Source organism: Aspergillus eucalypticola (assembly GCF_003184535.1).
Source record: "Aspergillus eucalypticola CBS 122712 chromosome Unknown BO83scaffold_19, whole genome shotgun sequence".
Classification (NCBI taxonomy): Eukaryota; Fungi; Ascomycota; class Eurotiomycetes; order Eurotiales; family Aspergillaceae; genus Aspergillus; species Aspergillus eucalypticola.
The window spans coordinates 169,811-188,030 of NW_020290293.1; the positions used below are offsets into that span (position 1 = coordinate 169,811).

At 51.2% G+C, this 18,220-nt stretch overlaps 5 protein-coding genes across 5 annotated transcripts; 3 read left to right on the forward strand and 2 right to left on the reverse strand.

Annotated features, from left to right (window-relative positions):
• The first annotated feature begins 1,823 nt into the window (after positions 1–1,823).
• Positions 1,824–6,565, forward strand: BO83DRAFT_341638 (NACHT and WD40 domain protein). The gene is made up of 3 exons (XM_025528628.1): positions 1,824–2,384; positions 2,441–4,393; positions 4,446–6,565. Exons 1-3 carry the CDS (start codon positions 1,887–1,889, stop codon positions 6,372–6,374), a joined length of 4,380 nt encoding a protein of 1,459 aa, XP_025386113.1. The 5' UTR covers positions 1,824–1,886; the 3' UTR covers positions 6,375–6,565.
• Positions 6,566–7,402: 837 nt separating this feature from the next.
• Positions 7,403–8,643, forward strand: BO83DRAFT_379977 (uncharacterized protein). Its single transcript, XM_025531634.1, has 3 exons — positions 7,403–7,720; positions 7,782–8,163; positions 8,228–8,643. The coding sequence occupies exons 1-3, from the start codon at positions 7,594–7,596 to the stop codon at positions 8,445–8,447; spliced, it is 729 nt and encodes a 242-aa protein (XP_025386114.1). The 5' UTR covers positions 7,403–7,593; the 3' UTR covers positions 8,448–8,643.
• A 168-nt stretch (positions 8,644–8,811) lies between these two features.
• On the reverse strand, positions 8,812–11,440 carry BO83DRAFT_409589 (OPT family oligopeptide transporter; the record flags this gene model as incomplete). The annotated part of the gene is made up of 6 exons (XM_025534149.1): positions 8,812–8,884; positions 8,948–9,323; positions 9,395–9,471; positions 9,523–9,688; positions 9,733–11,145; positions 11,194–11,440. The coding sequence occupies 6 exons, from the start codon at positions 11,438–11,440 to the stop codon at positions 8,812–8,814; spliced, it is 2,352 nt and encodes a 783-aa protein (XP_025386115.1).
• Positions 11,441–13,515: 2,075 nt separating this feature from the next.
• BO83DRAFT_364589 (glycoside hydrolase family 72 protein) lies at positions 13,516–15,717 on the forward strand. Its single transcript, XM_025529629.1, has 5 exons — positions 13,516–13,681; positions 13,730–13,767; positions 13,820–13,845; positions 13,904–14,671; positions 14,745–15,717. Exons 1-5 carry the CDS (start codon positions 13,601–13,603, stop codon positions 15,452–15,454), a joined length of 1,623 nt encoding a protein of 540 aa, XP_025386116.1. The 5' UTR covers positions 13,516–13,600; the 3' UTR covers positions 15,455–15,717.
• Positions 15,718–16,151: 434 nt separating this feature from the next.
• Positions 16,152–18,219, reverse strand: BO83DRAFT_74306 (M81 family metallopeptidase). Its single transcript, XM_025537566.1, has one exon. The coding sequence runs from the start codon at positions 17,985–17,987 to the stop codon at positions 16,470–16,472; it is 1,518 nt and encodes a 505-aa protein (XP_025386117.1). The 5' UTR covers positions 17,988–18,219; the 3' UTR covers positions 16,152–16,469.
• Between the last annotated feature and the right edge of the window lies 1 nt (position 18,220).

Here is an 18,220-nt window from a genome sequence, read left to right on the forward strand (position 1 = left end):
GAAATGATAGCATGATTAGTATAAGTGGGTTAGATCCAGCCTGTTTCATAAGCAGTGTCAGACTGTGCGGGCAGCGGTCGGGGGGAATATCCATAATCATCCCGTCCGTCAGTGAAGCTCCTGGTAAGTTGCATACTAGCCATGATCTCTTGCTTATTCTGTAAGCATTCCAATCGTCAAGTCCCATCGGAGCGCCCAAGTTCTCAACATAACGGACCGACTTGAACATGTAGATACCCTGTGTAATACAGAGTAGATTTCGTATGCGTTTGTCCCATTAGAATCCTTGCTATTATCTCCCATGTTATGCAGGACGTTCAAGAGTTACTACACAGTAGGCTCAAGCACGGCATGGTGTGGAGGCTTGGAGCGGGATGCATCTTGCAGATTTCCAGGTGGCCAGATTTGTCAAGGTGATCATCAGGGTGGAGTAATCGGTCCTGCGACCCCCCGGTACAAGCAAAAGTATTTCGCAGCAGTGTACTTAGATATGACATCGAAGGCGTTAACAGACTCGGCATGTCCGACGACCGTGCAGCTCCTGAAAAGGAAGGCGTCCGACCGGACGGCCAGTACTGCTAGACGGGTAGTTATAACGGTCACCATATTCTATCGGTGGTCCCTAGTCTTTCCGCATTTGACGATAGAGACCTTATAGACGTGAGGAGAGCATGTGTCTGTAAGATAGAAAATACCTCATTGTTGTTAGATAGACAACAGGAAGCGTGGTTTTCTTAAGTAGTATTCGCCAAGGCCGGTCAGCTGATCTTCTTTGTTTCCATCTTTTCTGTAATTTGTTTCGAGAAAGCTTCTCAGCTTTGATTGCACATGCTGTCACAACTGACTGTTGGCTTTAGTTCTGCAGTCCTTCAGCATGCAATGCGCCCAATAAAGGCTGGCCTAAATACTGATGATGATGATGATGCATGCACACTAGTTGCATCCGAGCGTACAAAGTATGAAGCACCCGCCCGGCGGCAGAATCCACGCACTGCCGTGAGCTTCTAAATTCGTTAGCTGCCTAAGGCTCCAACTCAATGCCATGTCTTAGCGCGTGGGCTGAGAAATGCCATTCTCAGAATTCGATCTATAACTTGGAAGAAGCTTATGCCAACCGAACGAGCTCAAGGATCGCGCAAGGATCCTGGATAAGCCATTGATGAGGGAGGTCAGTCCAGCCCGACACGTCACCAGATGCTCTCAGGCCCCGATATTGTATGACAGTATCCATCATGGGCAATTTCAACACCATGTACCGTTCAAAAACGCTCCGCCAGCATTCTGGTTCTTACCATGTCAACTTCCAACTCTGGTGATTGACAAGCGTCTAGATGTGGGATAGTCCATTCGCTCGCGGGTCGGAATGATCAATCACAACATCTAGTATTACCCACTAGCCCTACCAGCGTGAACTGACAATCCCTGAGATGCATTGCAAGGACCTTGAGGCATAAGGGGTTTGGACAGATTGCTTCACTAATTAATTCTAATCACCACGAAGACCAGGGGACCTGTGGAGTGGCAGGATAGCACATGAGTTCACCTAACAAACATGGTGCGAATCGGACGTTTGGCTGTGCAGCATGGCCTTAAGAAGAGGACAGACAAGCAAGCTAATTTTTAACCTGGCAAATTGGCCAATAGCTTCTGATATAGCTTCATCGTCGCTTCTAATTCGATCTTGTTTCGACAGGGATAATGGCCGATTACCCCGCTACTCAGCCGCGCGCTATCTCGGCGCGTAGTGAGGCTGCGCAGCTCACGGCTCACCCTTCCCCGTGTGTTCAAATACAATGAGTCTGGACATTCTCCCACATAGTAAACCGCGGACTTCTCACAATTCACAATAAGCACAGATCAAACCAACTTGGGACACGAAATCACCAATGAAACGCTACTCCAAGAGCATTTGGCGGAGATTTAAGGGCAAAGAGGATGTTAAACCTTCATCCGCGGTCTCTCCCGTGGTCTTCAATGAGGCCTATGGCGCTCAAAATCCCGAAAGGTCACCCGCCACAACGCAACAAATAGCGGAGGTGAAAGGAACAGACTTATGGCAGATAGCTTATGAGGATTTGAGTTCAGCCGACAAAGGGGTGCTTGCGGGCACTCGAGAAGTTGAACGACCGTCTCTTCACCGTAGCAGGACTTTGGAGGTAGTGGATGATGTTATCGAGGCGACGAAGAAGCAGTATGAGGAGTATCAGAAGGGAGGGCTGAAGATTAGGAAGGGAGCAGATAAAGACGCCATCAACGTTCGTGATATTGCACACAAAATCCTGAATGCTACACTGTCGTTCAGGGGAATCGCGGGCGTGCTCGTGAGTGGCGATCAAACCGGCACTGCATCCATTGCTTGGGGAATTGTCTTGCTCGGATTGACCGTATGTGACTTGTCGGAGGCCTACAGATTTCGAACGCTAATCAAATCCATCGATAGATAACTTATAACCATCATCAAATACGCAAGGCTCAGTTTCAATCGGCTGAATTCTTGACAGACGTCCTAACACGTTGTGCTTTTATTGAAAAGGAGCACTATCATGATAGCCGTTATGAAACACAGGACAAGGTTGAGATCGCCATCATCCAAGTCTACAAAGGCATCCTACGCTATACAGCGCAAGTGTACCGGATGCAACGGGCCAATGTGGGCGAGAGGTTACTGGAGAGCCTTTTGCCAGTGACAAATCACCCACTCAAAGAGATTGAAGCAACAATAAGAGGTGACGAGGCAAGGCTGCGCCAATGGGTTAGGCATGATGAGCATTTACAGAGTCAAGCAAAGGCCGAAGAGCTGCTTAGCCGGATAGACGAGTTCATCGTACTGCTGAAGAACCTGCACCGGAAATTTGATCTCTATAACCTACCGGATGCCGAAGGAGCTTCATTTGACTCATATCAAAACCAGCACGAGGAGGAGTGTCTTCCCGGCACAAGGGAGGATCTTCTCCAGCAAGTCAGTGAGTGGGGAAGTTGCTCAGATGGGCCCTGCATCTTCTGGTTAAATGGGATGGCAGGGACTGGAAAATCGACAATCTCACGTTCGTTGGCCCAACGTCTCAGGGACAAGGGGCAGCTTGGAGCGACATACTTTTTCAAAAGGGGGGAGGGTGACCGCGGGCATGCGAAGAGATTTGTTTCGACAATTGTGAGACAACTCATTGCCGCAATCCCCGATCTCGCAGTTGGCGTCTCGAAGGCTATCGAAGATGATCCAGACATATCAAGGCGCGGTTTCAGGATTCAGTTTGAAAAGCTTCTTCTCGAGCCCTTAGGTGAACTGGAGGATGGCCAAAATTTGAGGAGATTCGTGATCGTGGTAGACGCGCTGGATGAATGCGAAGAAGAGCAGGATATAAGCCTTCTGCTGCAGCTTTTTCCTCGTATTCAGGAGTCAAAATCTGTTCAGTTACGGGCCTTCATTACCAGCCGCCCGGAACTACCTATACAGCTCGGCTTTCAGGAGGACACTGTCAAAAGCAGCCACCGGGATCTTGTTCTCCATAAGATTCCTAAGCCGGTGATTGAGCATGATATATCATTGTTCTTCAGACACAAATTGGACTTGATTCGGAAGACTCGGTCACTACCCCCGGATTGGCCTGGTGACAGTAACTTCCAGGAACTGGTCAAAATGTCAGTCCCATTATTCATTTTCGCCGCAACAGTGTGTCGTGTGTTTCAAGACCATGACCTCGATCCCGTACAAAGTCTGTGTGAGATCCTAGAGTTTCAGAATGAAGAGTCAAAATTGGACGGAACATATCTCCCGGTGCTACAGAGACTATCGACCCATAACGGGAAGCGGAAACAGATGATTGTGGATGAATTTCGCGAAGTGGTGGGCACTATCGTAATTCTCGAGTCACCCCTCTCAGTAGCCTGTCTCTCAGAGATCCTGGGTATTCCACCGAGAGTGATAAACATCCGACTGCGCCGACTGCATGCAGTGCTAAATATACCGGATAGGGATACCATGCCAGTGGGACTCTTCCACCTGTCGTTCCGGGACTTTCTTCTGGACCCGGAAACTCGGGAGAAAACAGAGTTTTGGATAGACGGGGGCCAGACGCACCAACGACTTGCACAAAGGTGCCTTGAGGTTATGCAACGCAAGCTCAGGAGAAATATATGCAGTCTGCCATACGAAGGATTCGAGCGGTATGATATCTCCGCACAAGTCATCCGTGACAACATACCACCGGAACTCGAATACTCCTGCAGATACTGGACGTTGCATCTAGCACACGGCAATAATCTATCGTCAATCTTGGAGGAGACCCATTCCTTTGTCCAGGCACATTTTCTCCACTGGGCTGAAGCAATGTGCGTCCTTGGATACGCATCTGAAATTGTGGGAAATATCGAAACGTTACGAAAGCTCATTGAGGTGAGTGTTGGAGAGAGACACCTTCTACAGTAGCTGACAAATATAGAAACAGGAAGGATCTGCAATATCCAGCTTCCTTTACGATGCCCTCCGCTTCATGCTAAAGTGTCGACGTATAGCTGATATAGCACCACTTCAGCTGTACTGTTCAGGGCTGATATTCGCCCCGTCACAGTCAATTCTCAGGAGGGCATATGAGATGCCCAGATGGATAAGCAGGCTACCAGAGGTAGAAGACACCTGGAACGCGGAGCTGGAAACGATTGAGGGCCACAAACGCTTTGTTGTTCGGGCGGTAACCTTTTCAAGGGACGGCAAATGGCTGGCATCTGGCTCTGAGGATAACACTATTAAGATATGGGACGCGGCTACCAGTACTCTGCAGCAGACCCTCGAAGGCCACGATGACTCAGTCATCTCAATAGCCTTTTCGGCAGATGGCCGAAAGCTAGTGTCTGGATCCTGGGATCGTACTGTCAGAGTCTGGGACCTGACGACTAGCACGCATCAGACGCTGAAGGGTCATGAGCACTATGTATACTCGGTGTGCTTCTCACCAGATGATTGCAGGGTGGCATCAGGCTCTTACGATCACACTGCCAAGATTTGGGATATAACGAGCTGCACACATCAGACTTTGAGGGGGCATGAGGACTGGGTTTACTCGGTAGCCTTTTCGCCAGACGGTCAGTGTTTGGCAACCGGCTCTTGGGACAAAACCGTAAAGATCTGGAATACAGCAAGTGGAGCGTTGCAGGATACATACAAAATGGCAAGAGTGGTTAGTTACCTAGCCTTCTCTCCAGATGGACGACTGGCAGTCTCGAATGGCGCGGTCATGTTCTGGGACACAGCAACCGGGACTGTGCAGCAGACCCTTGGGGTAATGCAAGATCGCGCCGCAGCGCTGAACTTCTCACAAGATGGGCGACTCCTGGCGTATTATTCATCGACAAATACTACCTGCAGTGTAAAGGTGTGGGACGTGTCCACTCGTACTCTACGACACATGTTGGAGGGCCATAGCGGTGCAGTTCACGGCGTGAGCATTTCACCCGATAAGCAGCGGCTGGCTTCGGGAGCCTACGATGCGACTATTAAACTCTGGGACCTGAATACCCCTCCCTGTAGGCCATCGTTTGGGGAACGGGAGTATACTGCTGAAAGCCATGGCTTTTTAAGTTCTATGGCCTTCTCCCCAGATGGAAGATGGCTAGCATCTGGCGGGATTGGAGATACCGTCAAAATCTGGGAGCTAGAGACCAAGCTATGGGGATCGGCACACGATGCACTGCGCTATACGCTTGAAGGTCATAGGCGTTCCGTCATTTCACTGTCGTTCTCGCCGGATGTGCGACAGTTAGCTTCTTCCTCTATCGATGGCATCATCAAGATCTGGGATCCGGTCACGGGGTCTCTACAGCATACCCTAGAGGGACATGAACGGGGTGTTTATACAGTTGTATTTTCACCAGATGGTCGATGGCTGGCATCTGGTTCCGAGGATAAAACGGTTAGACTCTGGGACCCGGCCACAGGTACCTTACTGCATATACTCAAGCACCCTTCGTGGGTCTGTAGATTGGTGGCCTTTTCTGCAGATGGACGTTGGCTAGCCACTGGGTCGGACCGCATAATTAGGATCTGGGATCCTCCTACTGGCACCCTACAGCACACTATCGACACGCAAAAGCCCTTCGCTAAGCTTGTATTCTCTAGTGATGGACAGTCTGTGGAGACTGGTCAGGGGGTGTATGATCTACCGCCGTTGTACCACAGTTCTCCTCTTAAGCCCGAATCCGGATTAGAGTTGCGCGTGGAAAATCGCGAATGGGTCACTCTACAAGGCAAGAGGATACTTTGGCTACCCACTGATTATCGTGTGAGGAATATACTCACAAGAGACGGAGTACTTGTTCTAGGACATGGGTCGAAGGGGCCCAACCGTAGATCCATCACCCTCATGAAGTTCTGTCAGTAAGGTCTAGCCAAGTGGTGTGTTTGTTGGTATTCACTTGCCATGTACCGCGCCTGTATCAGGCACAAATGGCAAATTTAATGGATAAGGGGGTAGATCATATACTGTGGGCGTTATTTCACTCATAACGGCATGCTGCGCGATCGTAACATTCTGCTTATTAGAGAACTCCCTGTGTGGTGGTAAGAACGAACCACCAGCAATCTAATTCAATCTATTCCGATATGAACCTACCACCAATCATGACTTCTGTGCGGCCACGAGGGCGTCGGCCGAATCTCCACCCAACGCCTATGTGCCAATTAGGGCGCACGGGGATGAGAGTGGCTCTATCCGCCAGACTCCGGCGGGAAACCGGCCAGCCGCCCTAAAATGTCTATAATAAACATCTGATCCACCTCGACCAAACGTGCCTCTCAGAACTCACCATGGCTTGTTAAGTGCGGAACGATGTGTAAGCGCGATTGCTTTATTGGAGCGCGGATGTTGACCTAAGATCTCACCCCTGCATCGCAGGAAACACCGTCGGAGACACGCGACAATGGCATGATTTGGGCGATACAATAACATTCTGCCTATTGTCACTGAGCGAAAGAAAAAAGCGTCGGTTCTTCATCAGTCGCAGGAGATCGACATGACAGATTTTGCACAAAGTGACCTACTTAACCTTTTTGGGGGGACGGATCTCTTGCAACGCGGGACTGGATGGTGTTGGGGCTGACAGCCTCGGATGGAGACCGAGCTGAGGCCAAGACGATCCATCGATCCAACGATTCCCACAAGGACCCAGTACGTACAGTGTAACCATGAACAAAAATGGCCCCTCTATCTGGTCAATGCATCCGACCCCTCCCATCAGTCTTCTGGTTCTTGCACCTGGAATGAGTACTACCACCGGTCCCAGACTAAACCAGCGCGATAACAAACGGCTGCGACCTGGCCGTTTTTGCAACCGGTCCAGATAGATAGGCCATGTGCGCTATTTTCAACACTAAATCAGACGTTAAGCCGGCTGACACCCCCACTGCTAGGCAAAATTAGTGCATTCTATTGTCGCAGTGGCTTCAGAAAATCCGAGGCCATTGTTATAGGCCACGTCTCCTGAGAGGCGGAGACTGACAAGACTCTAGCCTGGGGCGGAGGATATATAGTCTGGCTATCTACCCCTGTCGATTCTTTACTCAAGATTTCCCCAATTTCCACTAGTATACACCACCACACAATGGGCGACGCAGCAGGACTTCCCGACTACGTTCTGGACCCCAATGCGGTCCTCAACGACACAGACGCCGCCTGGCGTCACGGTGGTCCCCCGGACTACAGCAAGACCCGGGCCTACTACGAAGAGAGTACTACCCCCCTGCCAGTCCAACCTCCTCCCAAACCAATACTAACCATTCCAATCACTAGCCAAGAAAATGACCCACGAATCCGGCAGCCTCCCCTTCCTCGTCGAGAACCTCGTCAAGAACTGGGAAATCGAAGCGTCCTTCAAGACCAACCTCGCAGACTGGCGCACCATCGACCACGAGACATACCACGTCACATTGAACGGCGGGCCCCCGCTGAGCGGCGAACACATGCTGAAAGTCGGCACGTACAATGCCCTCCTTACGCCGAGTGCGTACTACGATCCTGCCAATAATGATTTCGAGGCGAGTCACAAGTCGTTTAAGCGCATGATGCCGACGTTTGCCTGGGAGGTCCTGGAGGTATACAGTGGGCCGCCGGTTGTGGTGTTTAAGTGGAGGCATTGGGGTGTTATGGCTAGGGACTATGTTGGATTTAATGAGTATGTTCCATACCCTCCTCCCGAACAGTGATCTATGTGTGGATGTGGACTGATAATGGTATAGCAAGGGAGAAAAGGTCAAGATCGCTGCGCACGGCGGACCTATCGATATTCAGGGTATCGTGATCGCCAAGGTCAATGATGCGCTCAAACTGCAGCGCATTGATGTGTGGTTCGATCCGCTGGAGATGTTCCGCCAGATTGCCAAGGATCATGAGCAGACTAAGGTGGAGGGTGAGGAGAAGACTGCCTCGGGGTGTCCGTTTGTGGGGGCCAAGGAGTAGATGAGGCGTTTGATGTAGATTGAGCATATGTTAGGATACGAATTTCTTTACAGGTTCATTGTCGTTGTCGGCTTCATAACATCACATTCCGAACCCGTAGTCTGTTCTATTTGGCTTGGAGATTGGTATCTCCTTGTTGCCATTCTCAGCGAGTCCAACGAGAATCTATCACAGGCAGTGTTTGTTACGGATGGTTGGGACTATGATGCCAGATCTAGGCTATCATCCATTTAATCCCTTGTATATTGGTTCATAACGTATCACATTGAAGGCATTACACCTCATAGGGTTAGAAAGTACCATAACTACCCCCTACATCCTGCACATACCGGACATTACCAGCCCATGCACATCTGCCACTCACTTACAAAGTCGCCGGATTGACCTTGCAATAATCCAAATTATGAATATCGGTATTGGGATTTCCCGCCCAAGTCCTATCACATCATTAGCACTGACCCATCATACCTCCCCTCCATATCTCCAAAGGGGTAACTCACGGAAATGCATGCTCCACTCCACTCCCCCCAAACACAGCAAACGTAAGAATAAACACACAAATTTGCGTGCCACCATCCAACGCCGCCGATACAATATAATTATACTTATTAAACAGCTGGGGATGATACCGTCTGAGCCAGAACTGGGCCGCAAATCCCAGCAGGAAGTACGACATGATGGAGGCGTTAATACCCACGAACAACCAACCCATGTACCAGAGGATAATGGAGGTGTTGAGATATGAGAAAATTGGGTGCGGGTAATATCGGTTGGCGAGCCAGAAGGGTACCGGCACGATGAAGCCGACGAGGTAGGCTATTGTGACCCATTCGTAGCGGCCGCCGATGGAGAACATGTCGTTGGCGATGCTCCAGGCTATGGCGAGACTGTTGAATTGGTTTGGGGGTGTTAGCTTGGTGGTAAATGGTGGGATGGCATAGGGGGACTTATTTGAACATTGGCGCCACTCCAGATGTTGGTGCCGTCAATGGAGATGAGTACTTCGGATTGGTTTCGGACGATGCTGTTCATAATTAGTGGGGGTAAGTCGGGTATAGGGAGGTAGGGAGCATACATCAGCATCATCACGTAGTTGAATAGAGCACCGATGATGCAGCCCATCACTTGCACGAAGAAGGTGCACTTCGGGGATAGATGCACTTGTTGCGCTAGTCGTAGATCCTTGGCCAAGACCTGTCCCTGCTGCAGCGAGTTGTAGGTGAAGCAGGTGAAGTAGAGGTCTGCACGTTAGCTGGGTCAGACACTCAAGCGAAAGTTCACTTACTAGCCAACGGCTTCCCCGGGAACATGTAGCCTGCCAGCATCTGACAGATAGGCTGAACGTTGAACTGAAACCCAGTCAATCCGTATTGCGCACCGAAGAAGAGCATGAACACCAGCGTGAGGATGTTGCCGACGATGAATCCCCACCACGGCAGCGTAGACTTCATCGCATACAAGCAGCCTAAGCCAACGGCAAAGCTCGCAATCAGCACAGCTCCCCACCACCACAGCGGAGTATCCTGATAGAGGTTGCGCAGCATAAGACGGTAGTGTGGATCGAGTGTTTCGTCGTTGACGCGTCGTGCGAGACGCTCCTCGGGGGTTTCCTGGTTCTTCCAGAACTTGTAGGTCTCAAGCTTCAGCCATTTCTTGAGTTTGCTAGGGGCAGCCCAGGCCCAGCCGACCTTGATATCGTCAAAATCCCACAGGAGCATGTGGGTCAGTGTAGCGGTCACTCCCATGTTCGAGGTGATGAGGTAGACCACGTATGTTCCAGTCAGCCAGGGCAGACCCTGCTCTTTGAGGGCCGCAGGGTCGACAATGTACTCGGAGTTGAGGATCAGGGTCTGGTTGTACTCATTGTAGTAGGTGGAGTTGGAGTCGCCGTAATAGAGCAACTGGGACAAGAACGGGAAGTCTTGAGAACGCCAGATATTGCCATAGTAGACGGCCATGAAGAGGATGATGCAGCCCAGGTATCCGATGAAATTGTTGGTCATAGCATACAGCGGATACCATAGTGGCGAGCCCAACGAGGCGATGTAGTTCCAATCGAAGGAAAGGGAGAGAAATCCGAGTCCCTCGTTTCCGGAAGCACCACCGAACAGGTTCGTGAAAACTAGACTGTGTTGGTCGGCCAAGCAGAAAATCGAGAAACCTTCCAGAAGGGGAAAGATGTACTCGGGAATGATGGTCCAGAAGAACAGGATGCAGAAGAAAATATAGAAGATCTTCAACCGTGCCTTGGACTGTGCCTTGTCTTTGTGCAATGACTCCAACAGACTGCTGATGGGCAGGGTCATGGGCCAGATCATCTTGGTTGGTCGCACGATGACATCGCGCAGCAGACCGGCGATACCAAAACCAATCAGCTGAGAGGACAGCACGATGAAGACGGCAGCGGCGTGGTTAGGATAGCCTCCGTAGAAGAGTTGCTGGGCTGACAAGGCCTCGGTGGCCAGCGCGGACTGTGTAGCGGCGGAGGACATGAGGGAAATGGCGGCATGTTCTTTGGCATTGAAAGGGCCCGGATTGAGTAACTTTCCGATGGCACCACGACGAGGGATAACATATGCCATGAGCTCTCCCAAGATATAGGCAATGACTGTGAGGAACACCTGCGAGACGTAGATGGTCTGCGGCTTGAAGTAGAAGATCTCCTGGAGCACACCGCCGAAGATGGACAGCCCGGCACCTACAGGAGCTTAGCAACTAAAACACGTCGTAGCGGAGACAATATTACCCAAGAAGACCATGCGAAAGCTCCATGGGTTCAGGGATGGATCATCCTCGACCTTGATGATATGAGTGACGAGATCTTGAGCCGTGCTCACCACCTGGTCGCTGTCATAGTCATCATCCTCGCCAATGCGCACCGTCTGACCCTTTTCAAGCACTTGAGGCTCTAAGGCAGGGGACTCCTGACTCGGCTTCTCATTGTAGCTCGGTATCTCCTGCTCAGGAGACACACTAGCCGACTTGTTTTCCATGATCGATGAATGAGGTCTGACTCTACGGTATGTCCCCGACGCTGCAGGAGGGGTGGCCTGCATTATATACGAGGCCAGCCCGGGAAAAAGCCTCACTGGTAGAAGCAGCAGCAGCAGCAGCACATGGTGGTTGCCACATGGGACTTACGATAAGAGCTGCAGAGCGGAGTGGCTCTCGCTATGCACAGGGTCTCTCTGCACAAGGTCAAGCACTCAACCCTGCAGGCTAAGCATTTTTAGCGTAGGACGCGATAAGGCAGGATCTGAAAACGCTGACATAGTGTGTAAAGCTGATTGTATCTGACTATCTGCAGATGCAATCCGAACGAGTTCATTGGACTCGATAAGGGCATGGGAGTTCGGTTGGCATCGCTTCACGTTGGTTCAATAATAAACCACTGGAAGGCCGGCATCCCCAGAACCCTGGCCCACTAGTATACGAGCCTAATTTGTCATTTGTGAAATTGAATTTCTGTAAGACATGCAGATGCCGATAAGGCGATTGTCCAGTCATTGCACGGTCGGCTTTCACTGAAGGGATATGTCTGCACCGATGTGAGCCGATGGAGGACCATGGAGAGGTGGCATTGGCTGTGGGAGAGATAAATGAGCTCAACGACCCAATTAATATAAACTACACATCATACGCAATGAATGGTGGTTCACACACATATCTCTCTCCTAACCCTCAACTCGTCTCGCTCTGTTTCTCACTCTCCTCTCTCCCTCTGTTCTGTCTGTGTCGGCACTAACCCGAATGGGCGGGTATCGGCAGTCCGACGGATCTCCGGGGGCCGCACGTCCAGTGCCGATCGCTACTCGACAGAGCAGAAGAGTGAGGAGTGGGCAGTGGTGTCATCGACCATAAAAATGCTTGCTTTGCCCATCCAGCCATCACTCGTCCAGTCTGCTCCAGTCGTACCAGTCTCGCCCCCAAGGCCGCGCATCTGAAACCAACCGGTTGGATGAAATCACCCGCCGGGTGGCACCCGAGCGGCCACTGGCTGGGATCATCGCCCGCAACGCGTCAACAGCAATCAAACCGAAGGATGCGGGATTATTCAGCGGGCACTTCCATTCCATTTTTCCGTTCCTGACACTGCCTCTCATCCTACTGTAACATTATTGTTGTGATTATTTTTATTCTGGGTGATGTGTCCACTGCATGGCACGTGGAATGAGAATTTCCCCCCTCGGGACGAGTAACCATGGCGCAGTTGGGGTTGTGTGTGTCGGCTGTCCGAGAATCGCCCTAAACTCCGAGGCACGCACCATTGCCAATTAATTCCCTTCTGATTGATTTCTGCCTGTCCCTTCGACCCTTTTGACCCTTTTGACCCTTGGTGACCCTTTGACCCTGGATTCAGGGGCTTGGTGGACTCACAGCGATGGGGATAGGGACTTTTGACCCTGTTGACCCTGTGACCCTCCCATTTTCCCTGGCCTAAGTACGAAGTAGTCGTAATTTTAGTAAAAATCTTGCGTGGACTGGGGCAAAAGGGGAACAGAACTTATCCATGTCCGAGCAGCGATCGGCCAGTCACCAAGCCGGCTGGATCCGAGACCCGCTGCGTGGGAACCCCCAAGAATCGTTAAGCAAAGCCAAGAGATCAGCCAAGATGTCGCTCACGAGCCTAATTGCTGGATTCCCATATCGCTGGTGTTCTTTGTACCACCGCGTAAGATTTTATTATCGTCATCATCATCATTATTGCTGGGGGCTGTCAGCTAACTAGTGTAAAAGTACTAAAATTACTACTCAATCAGAGAGACTGGCTGGCTCCCCCAATGGTAGCGCCGTTCCATCAGGCCCAGTCTCTCTGCTCATCCTGACACAACCTTCAGGGGGGCCAATGGGCTTTTTCCGTAGGCAGCAGGCCATTGCGGCCCTAACAACTAACAACTAATAAGAGTCCAGACTAGCAAAGGTTCGCCTCGCCGGTCTCCATCTCTTCCTTCTTAGTCCTCCCATTTCCTCCCTCCCACTTGGTCTCTCGTTCCAGATTCTCTTTCTCTTTCTTCTTTCATCCATCCATCTTGTATCCTTTTGCTTAGCCTTTTTGTTTGGTTTTCTTCCTCTCGTTAACCACCACATTCGCTCTATCTTAATACAACCACCACACTCGTTCTATAGCATCGTCTTCTTTCGTTCCCCTCACTATGAAGCTCGCCGTCTCTGCTGTAGCGGCGGCTGCCCTCGTCGACGTGGCTGTCGCCTCTGCCCCAGCCATTGTCATCAAGGTAGCCACCATTACCAATCCAGTTATTCATCCCGCTGACTCTTCCTAGGGCTCTAAATTCTTCTACGAAAACAACGGCACGGAATTGTATGTTGCCCTCTCTTTCTATCCTCTATCAGCACCTGCTAACCTGCCTCAGCTTCATCCGTGGTGTGGCCTACCAGCGTAAGCAGCAACCTAACATGCCCACTAGGCCTGTTGCCTCAAACTAATGATAAAACAGCCCCCTATGATGACGACGGCACGACGACCTCCGCTGGCACGGTCGATTTCGTCGATCCCCTCGCCAACGAGACCATCTGCAAGCGGGATCTGCCCTACCTGCAGGAACTCAACACCAACGTGGTGCGTGTCTACGACGTTGACCCAGACGCGGATCACACCACCTGTATGAACCTGTTCGCCGACGCAGGTATCTATGTGCTGGCGGATCTGTCCTCCTCGGACTACTCCATCGACAGTAGCGACCCGGAGTGGACCATTGATCTGTACAACTACTACGCCAGCGTGGTCGACTCGCTGGCCAACTACACCAACACTCTGGGCTTCTTCGCGGGTAACGAGAACTCCAACAGTGTCAACACCACCGGTGCCAGTGCCTACGTCAAGGCCGCCGTGCGTGACATGAAGGCCTACATCAAGTCCAAGAACTACCGCACTATCGGTGTCGGTTACTCCGCCGCCGATGTCTCCGAGATTCGTACTGACCTCGTCGACTACTTCAACTGCGGTGACTCGGACGACTCCGTCGACTTCTTCGGTGACAATGTCTACGAGTGGTGCGGTGACTCCAGCTACACTGAGTCTGGCTACAACGTCATGACCGAGGACCTGAGCAACTACTCCGTCCCTTACTTCTTCTCCGAGTATGGATGTATCACCGTCCAGCCCCGTTCCTTCAGCAACGTTCCCGTCATGTACGGCCCTAAGATGGACTACTGGCTCGCCGGTGGTATCGTCTACGAGTACTTCCAGGATGCCAACGACTACGGTACACCTCCTCCTCCTCCCCCTCCCTGCCACTAACGAATCCTACTTCAAGACACATGGCTAACACCATCCAGGTCTGGTCACTATCTCCGACGGTTCCGTCAGCACCCTAACCGGCTTCTCCTCGTACTCGGAGGAGATCAACAGCGTCAGCCCCACCGGCACCAACAGCGCCAGCTACACGCCCACCAACACCGCCGCCCGGTCGTGCCCGACCGTCGGCTCAAGCTGGGAAGCCGCCAGCGCGTTGCCCCCGGCCCCCAACTCGGAACTCTGCTCCTGCATGGAAGAGACCCTCTCGTGCGTGGTGAAGGACAGCGTGTCGAGCACGAAGTACGCCGACCTGTACAGCACCGTCTGTGGCTACGGCGTGTGCGCGGGCATCACCGGTAACGCCACGACCGGAGAGTACGGCGCCTACAGCATGTGCACGACCAAGCAGATGCTCAACTGGGCCTTGAACGTCTACTACGAGGAGCAGAAGGAGAAGGGTAACGGTGCCTCCGCCTGTGACTTTGCTGGCTCGGCTACTACTACCTCCACTACTTCTCCTACTGGTACTTGTTCGTCCCTGCTCAAGGCTGTTGGCACCGCTGGTACGGGTACCGTGTCATTGTCTGCTGCTGCCGGTACTAGCACTGGTGACTCCAGCAGCAGTAGTTCGGAGAGTAGCTCTGCTGGTGTGCCTGGGTACATGAGCTACACTGCTACGCTTGGGTTGGGTCAGTTGGTGGTGTTTGTTGCTGTGGGTGTGCTGTCTGGTACCGGAATGATTCTTTTGTAGATTGTTAGTATCTAGGTTTGGTTGGGGGGTTGTGTTATAGTGAAGATGATTGAGAGGTTGTAGGAAAGTGGGATTGATGTATTAGTGTCGGTCAATTTATATATATTTTTGCGATCTGTATTCAATATTTGTTAGGATGTTTGTATTGTTTAGATTGTTTCTGTGGGTTATAAGACACCCCCAGCATGATAATGGAGAGTAACCGACCACCTCACCGGGACAAGGTGGAAAAAGAAATAATCAAGGAGGGAGGGGGCACCCACTTCAATAGTGCCTCACTAGTCGCTCGTCAGGCCGTGACATTACTCGCTAGTTTGGGGGAAGGGGGAAAAATGGAGTTATCAACTTGTCCAATGTTAGGCGTACAGCCTTTACGGTAGATGGGGGCGCTACTGGGTCCAGAAAGCTTATGTTGTGGTAGGTTTTCGTTAGTTGGTTGCATCGTGGGATTGGATGTAGGGGGGTTGGTTGGCGGGTGACTTTAAGTAATATGTCAACCTGTGGGCAAAGGTAGTATTCTAGGACAATACAAAGAAATCAAGTAGTAGGAATGAAGTAGACGCCACGCAATTTTATTATAAATGTTTAAAAATCAAGGGATTTAATCGAGGAGTTATAGTAATGTGACATGTACAAATATATTTTGAATGCGAGCTGCCCTACTTGTTGGATTGAGCATATTGACGAATGTTATTTTGCATCGCTTCTGCACATAATGGCTGTGCAGGATAGCTAAATACCCCTTATATTCTTGTAGGTAACAGAACACACTTGGTGGTACGCATTACTGCTACCAGTCAAACATGACAGCTCACTACCAATTCCCACTGAGACAATGAAGAATTCCGAGATCCACAACCCAAACGGGAGCACGGCTCGGAGTATCTGATTGGCAGCGCAATGCTTTATTTAGCATCTTCCATCACGTGCAATTCCGATGGAAAATCTCGCTCCGTCATTGCCGATTCCTTGCAGATCGCAAAGATACTTTCTTTCTTCCCGGATGCGGGCTATTCTACGCCAATGACGCGTTCGAAGGCGGGATCATCCTTGCACAGAGATCCGGTGGCGTCGAAAACACCTTGTCGAACGGCCACATCGGACGACTAATGCGATGGTGTCCCAGACGCTCTAAATCCTGGTCCACTCCCCCTGGAGTCAATGCTAGTAACCAGTCGGCCGCCATGTCGAATAGCTCTGGCTCCAGATAGCCTATCTTGACGATAACAATATCAGCTGAACGCGGCTTAAGGTTCAAGTCGGTAAAGTCGTGCTCATGATGATATGGTTTGCGAAGTTCCGTCAGGATCGCAAATACTGAGCCAACTTGTAAAACTGCCTCCACTACTGCGTCTTTATCACCGTGCTTAATTGCATGAACTCGTCCAGTCATCGTGAGAGGGTCTGCATGAGTATAATCCACCTCAGCCCCTGCCGTGACAGTGACTGTTGCGCCAACCCCTGCCTTTACTATCGTCTGTATCGCTTGTGGTCCCGGCAGACTGGCGTAGATAACAGTTGGACCTGAATCCTCTTTGAAGTCAGGTCGCGCAAGCAGCTCTGTAAGCCCCCAGGTGACGTCTCCAGAACCCCCAGCGGTCGGGTTGTCTCCCGAGTCCGAGATGAAGAACGGTCGCTTTGATGATTGCAATGCGGCATCAATGCACTCTCCATATGATCCTGTGGGACCAACAAAGTGGAATTCTGCATGGACCTCCCAAAACCTCCTTGCCAGACGCTCCGCCCCTGCAGCGACGGCTTCCTCACACGTCCCGGTCACCATCACCACAGCGCAATTACGCGTCTCATCAGCCCAGGCATACCCGACCCAGATTGCTGCATCAATGATACCCGGTAACGATTCAACCTTGGGCACCAGCTCATAGAGGCTCTTAGCAGGTTCCACCCTCGTGGATGTCTGTTCGCCAGGTAACAAAATAGGAAGAGGTATCCACGCCTTGAATGGTCGAGATATCCGCACTTCCTTTTGACGCGCCAGTAAATGAACCAAATTCCGACACGCACGCTCTTTAGTCTCCGCCTCATCCTCATGCGGCGCCATTCGATAACATGTAATCAGATCCGTCTGATGCGCCAGATCACGCGAGACATTGCCATGGAGATCCATTGACGCCGAAACAATAACATCTGGTCCGATGACCCGTCGGATTCTTTGCAACAGCTCATACTCTGCATCATCAAGACCTTCCACACACATAGCACCATGTATATCGAACCATAGTCCGTCCAGCGGTGTTGACTTGACAATGTCGGTTAATCGGGACATAATCTCGTCGGCCAACTCTTCGAATGATTTCCGGACTACAATGCCCCCAGGTAGTGCATGTCCAATTAGTGCACCGCGCCAGTCTGCTGCGTCTCCAAGCTCTGTACCAGGTTTGAGAAAAGGGTATTCGTCGATGATTTCATGGCCGCGGCGGGGATGGAATGCGGGGGCGAGTGTGCGGGCGCGGGTGAACATGGAGGTTTCGCAGGCTAGGCCGGCGATGGCGATGACGGGGCGGGGAGACATAGTGAGTAGTCGTGAGATTCACGTTTAAAGCATCTGCTCGTAAGAGAGAAAGATTGTTGGAGTTGGGAAGGGAATAATGAAGCTGGTGTTACTGCAGGGATGGAATGCGGGGATGGCCGATCGCTCTTATCACGGGCTTCCCCGCTTATCGCAGGATGCTACCACTGTAGATATCAGTGTGGTTGAATGTCAACTTTTCTATTTTAAAGAACTATCCTAATATAGAATTACCC

Coding starts and splice junctions, on each gene's coding strand:
- BO83DRAFT_74306 (XM_025537566.1), bottom strand. CDS start 17,987: ATGTCTCCCCGCCCCGTCATCGCCATCGCCGGCCTAGCCTGCGAAACC.
- BO83DRAFT_364589 (XM_025529629.1), top strand. CDS start 13,601: ATGAAGCTCGCCGTCTCTGCTGTAGCGGCGGCTGCCCTCGTCGACGTG. Junction 13,682..13,729: donor CCCCAGCCATTGTCATCAAG/GTAGCCACCATT, acceptor GACTCTTCCTAG/GGCTCTAAATTCTTCTACGA. Junction 13,846..13,903: donor CCGTGGTGTGGCCTACCAGC/GTAAGCAGCAAC, acceptor ATGATAAAACAG/CCCCCTATGATGACGACGGC.
- BO83DRAFT_379977 (XM_025531634.1), top strand. CDS start 7,594: ATGGGCGACGCAGCAGGACTTCCCGACTACGTTCTGGACCCCAATGCG. Junction 7,721..7,781: donor CCGGGCCTACTACGAAGAGA/GTACTACCCCCC, acceptor TCCAATCACTAG/CCAAGAAAATGACCCACGAA. Junction 8,164..8,227: donor GACTATGTTGGATTTAATGA/GTATGTTCCATA, acceptor ATAATGGTATAG/CAAGGGAGAAAAGGTCAAGA.
- BO83DRAFT_341638 (XM_025528628.1), top strand. CDS start 1,887: ATGAAACGCTACTCCAAGAGCATTTGGCGGAGATTTAAGGGCAAAGAG. Junction 2,385..2,440: donor TTGTCTTGCTCGGATTGACC/GTATGTGACTTG, acceptor ATCCATCGATAG/ATAACTTATAACCATCATCA. Junction 4,394..4,445: donor CGTTACGAAAGCTCATTGAG/GTGAGTGTTGGA, acceptor ATATAGAAACAG/GAAGGATCTGCAATATCCAG.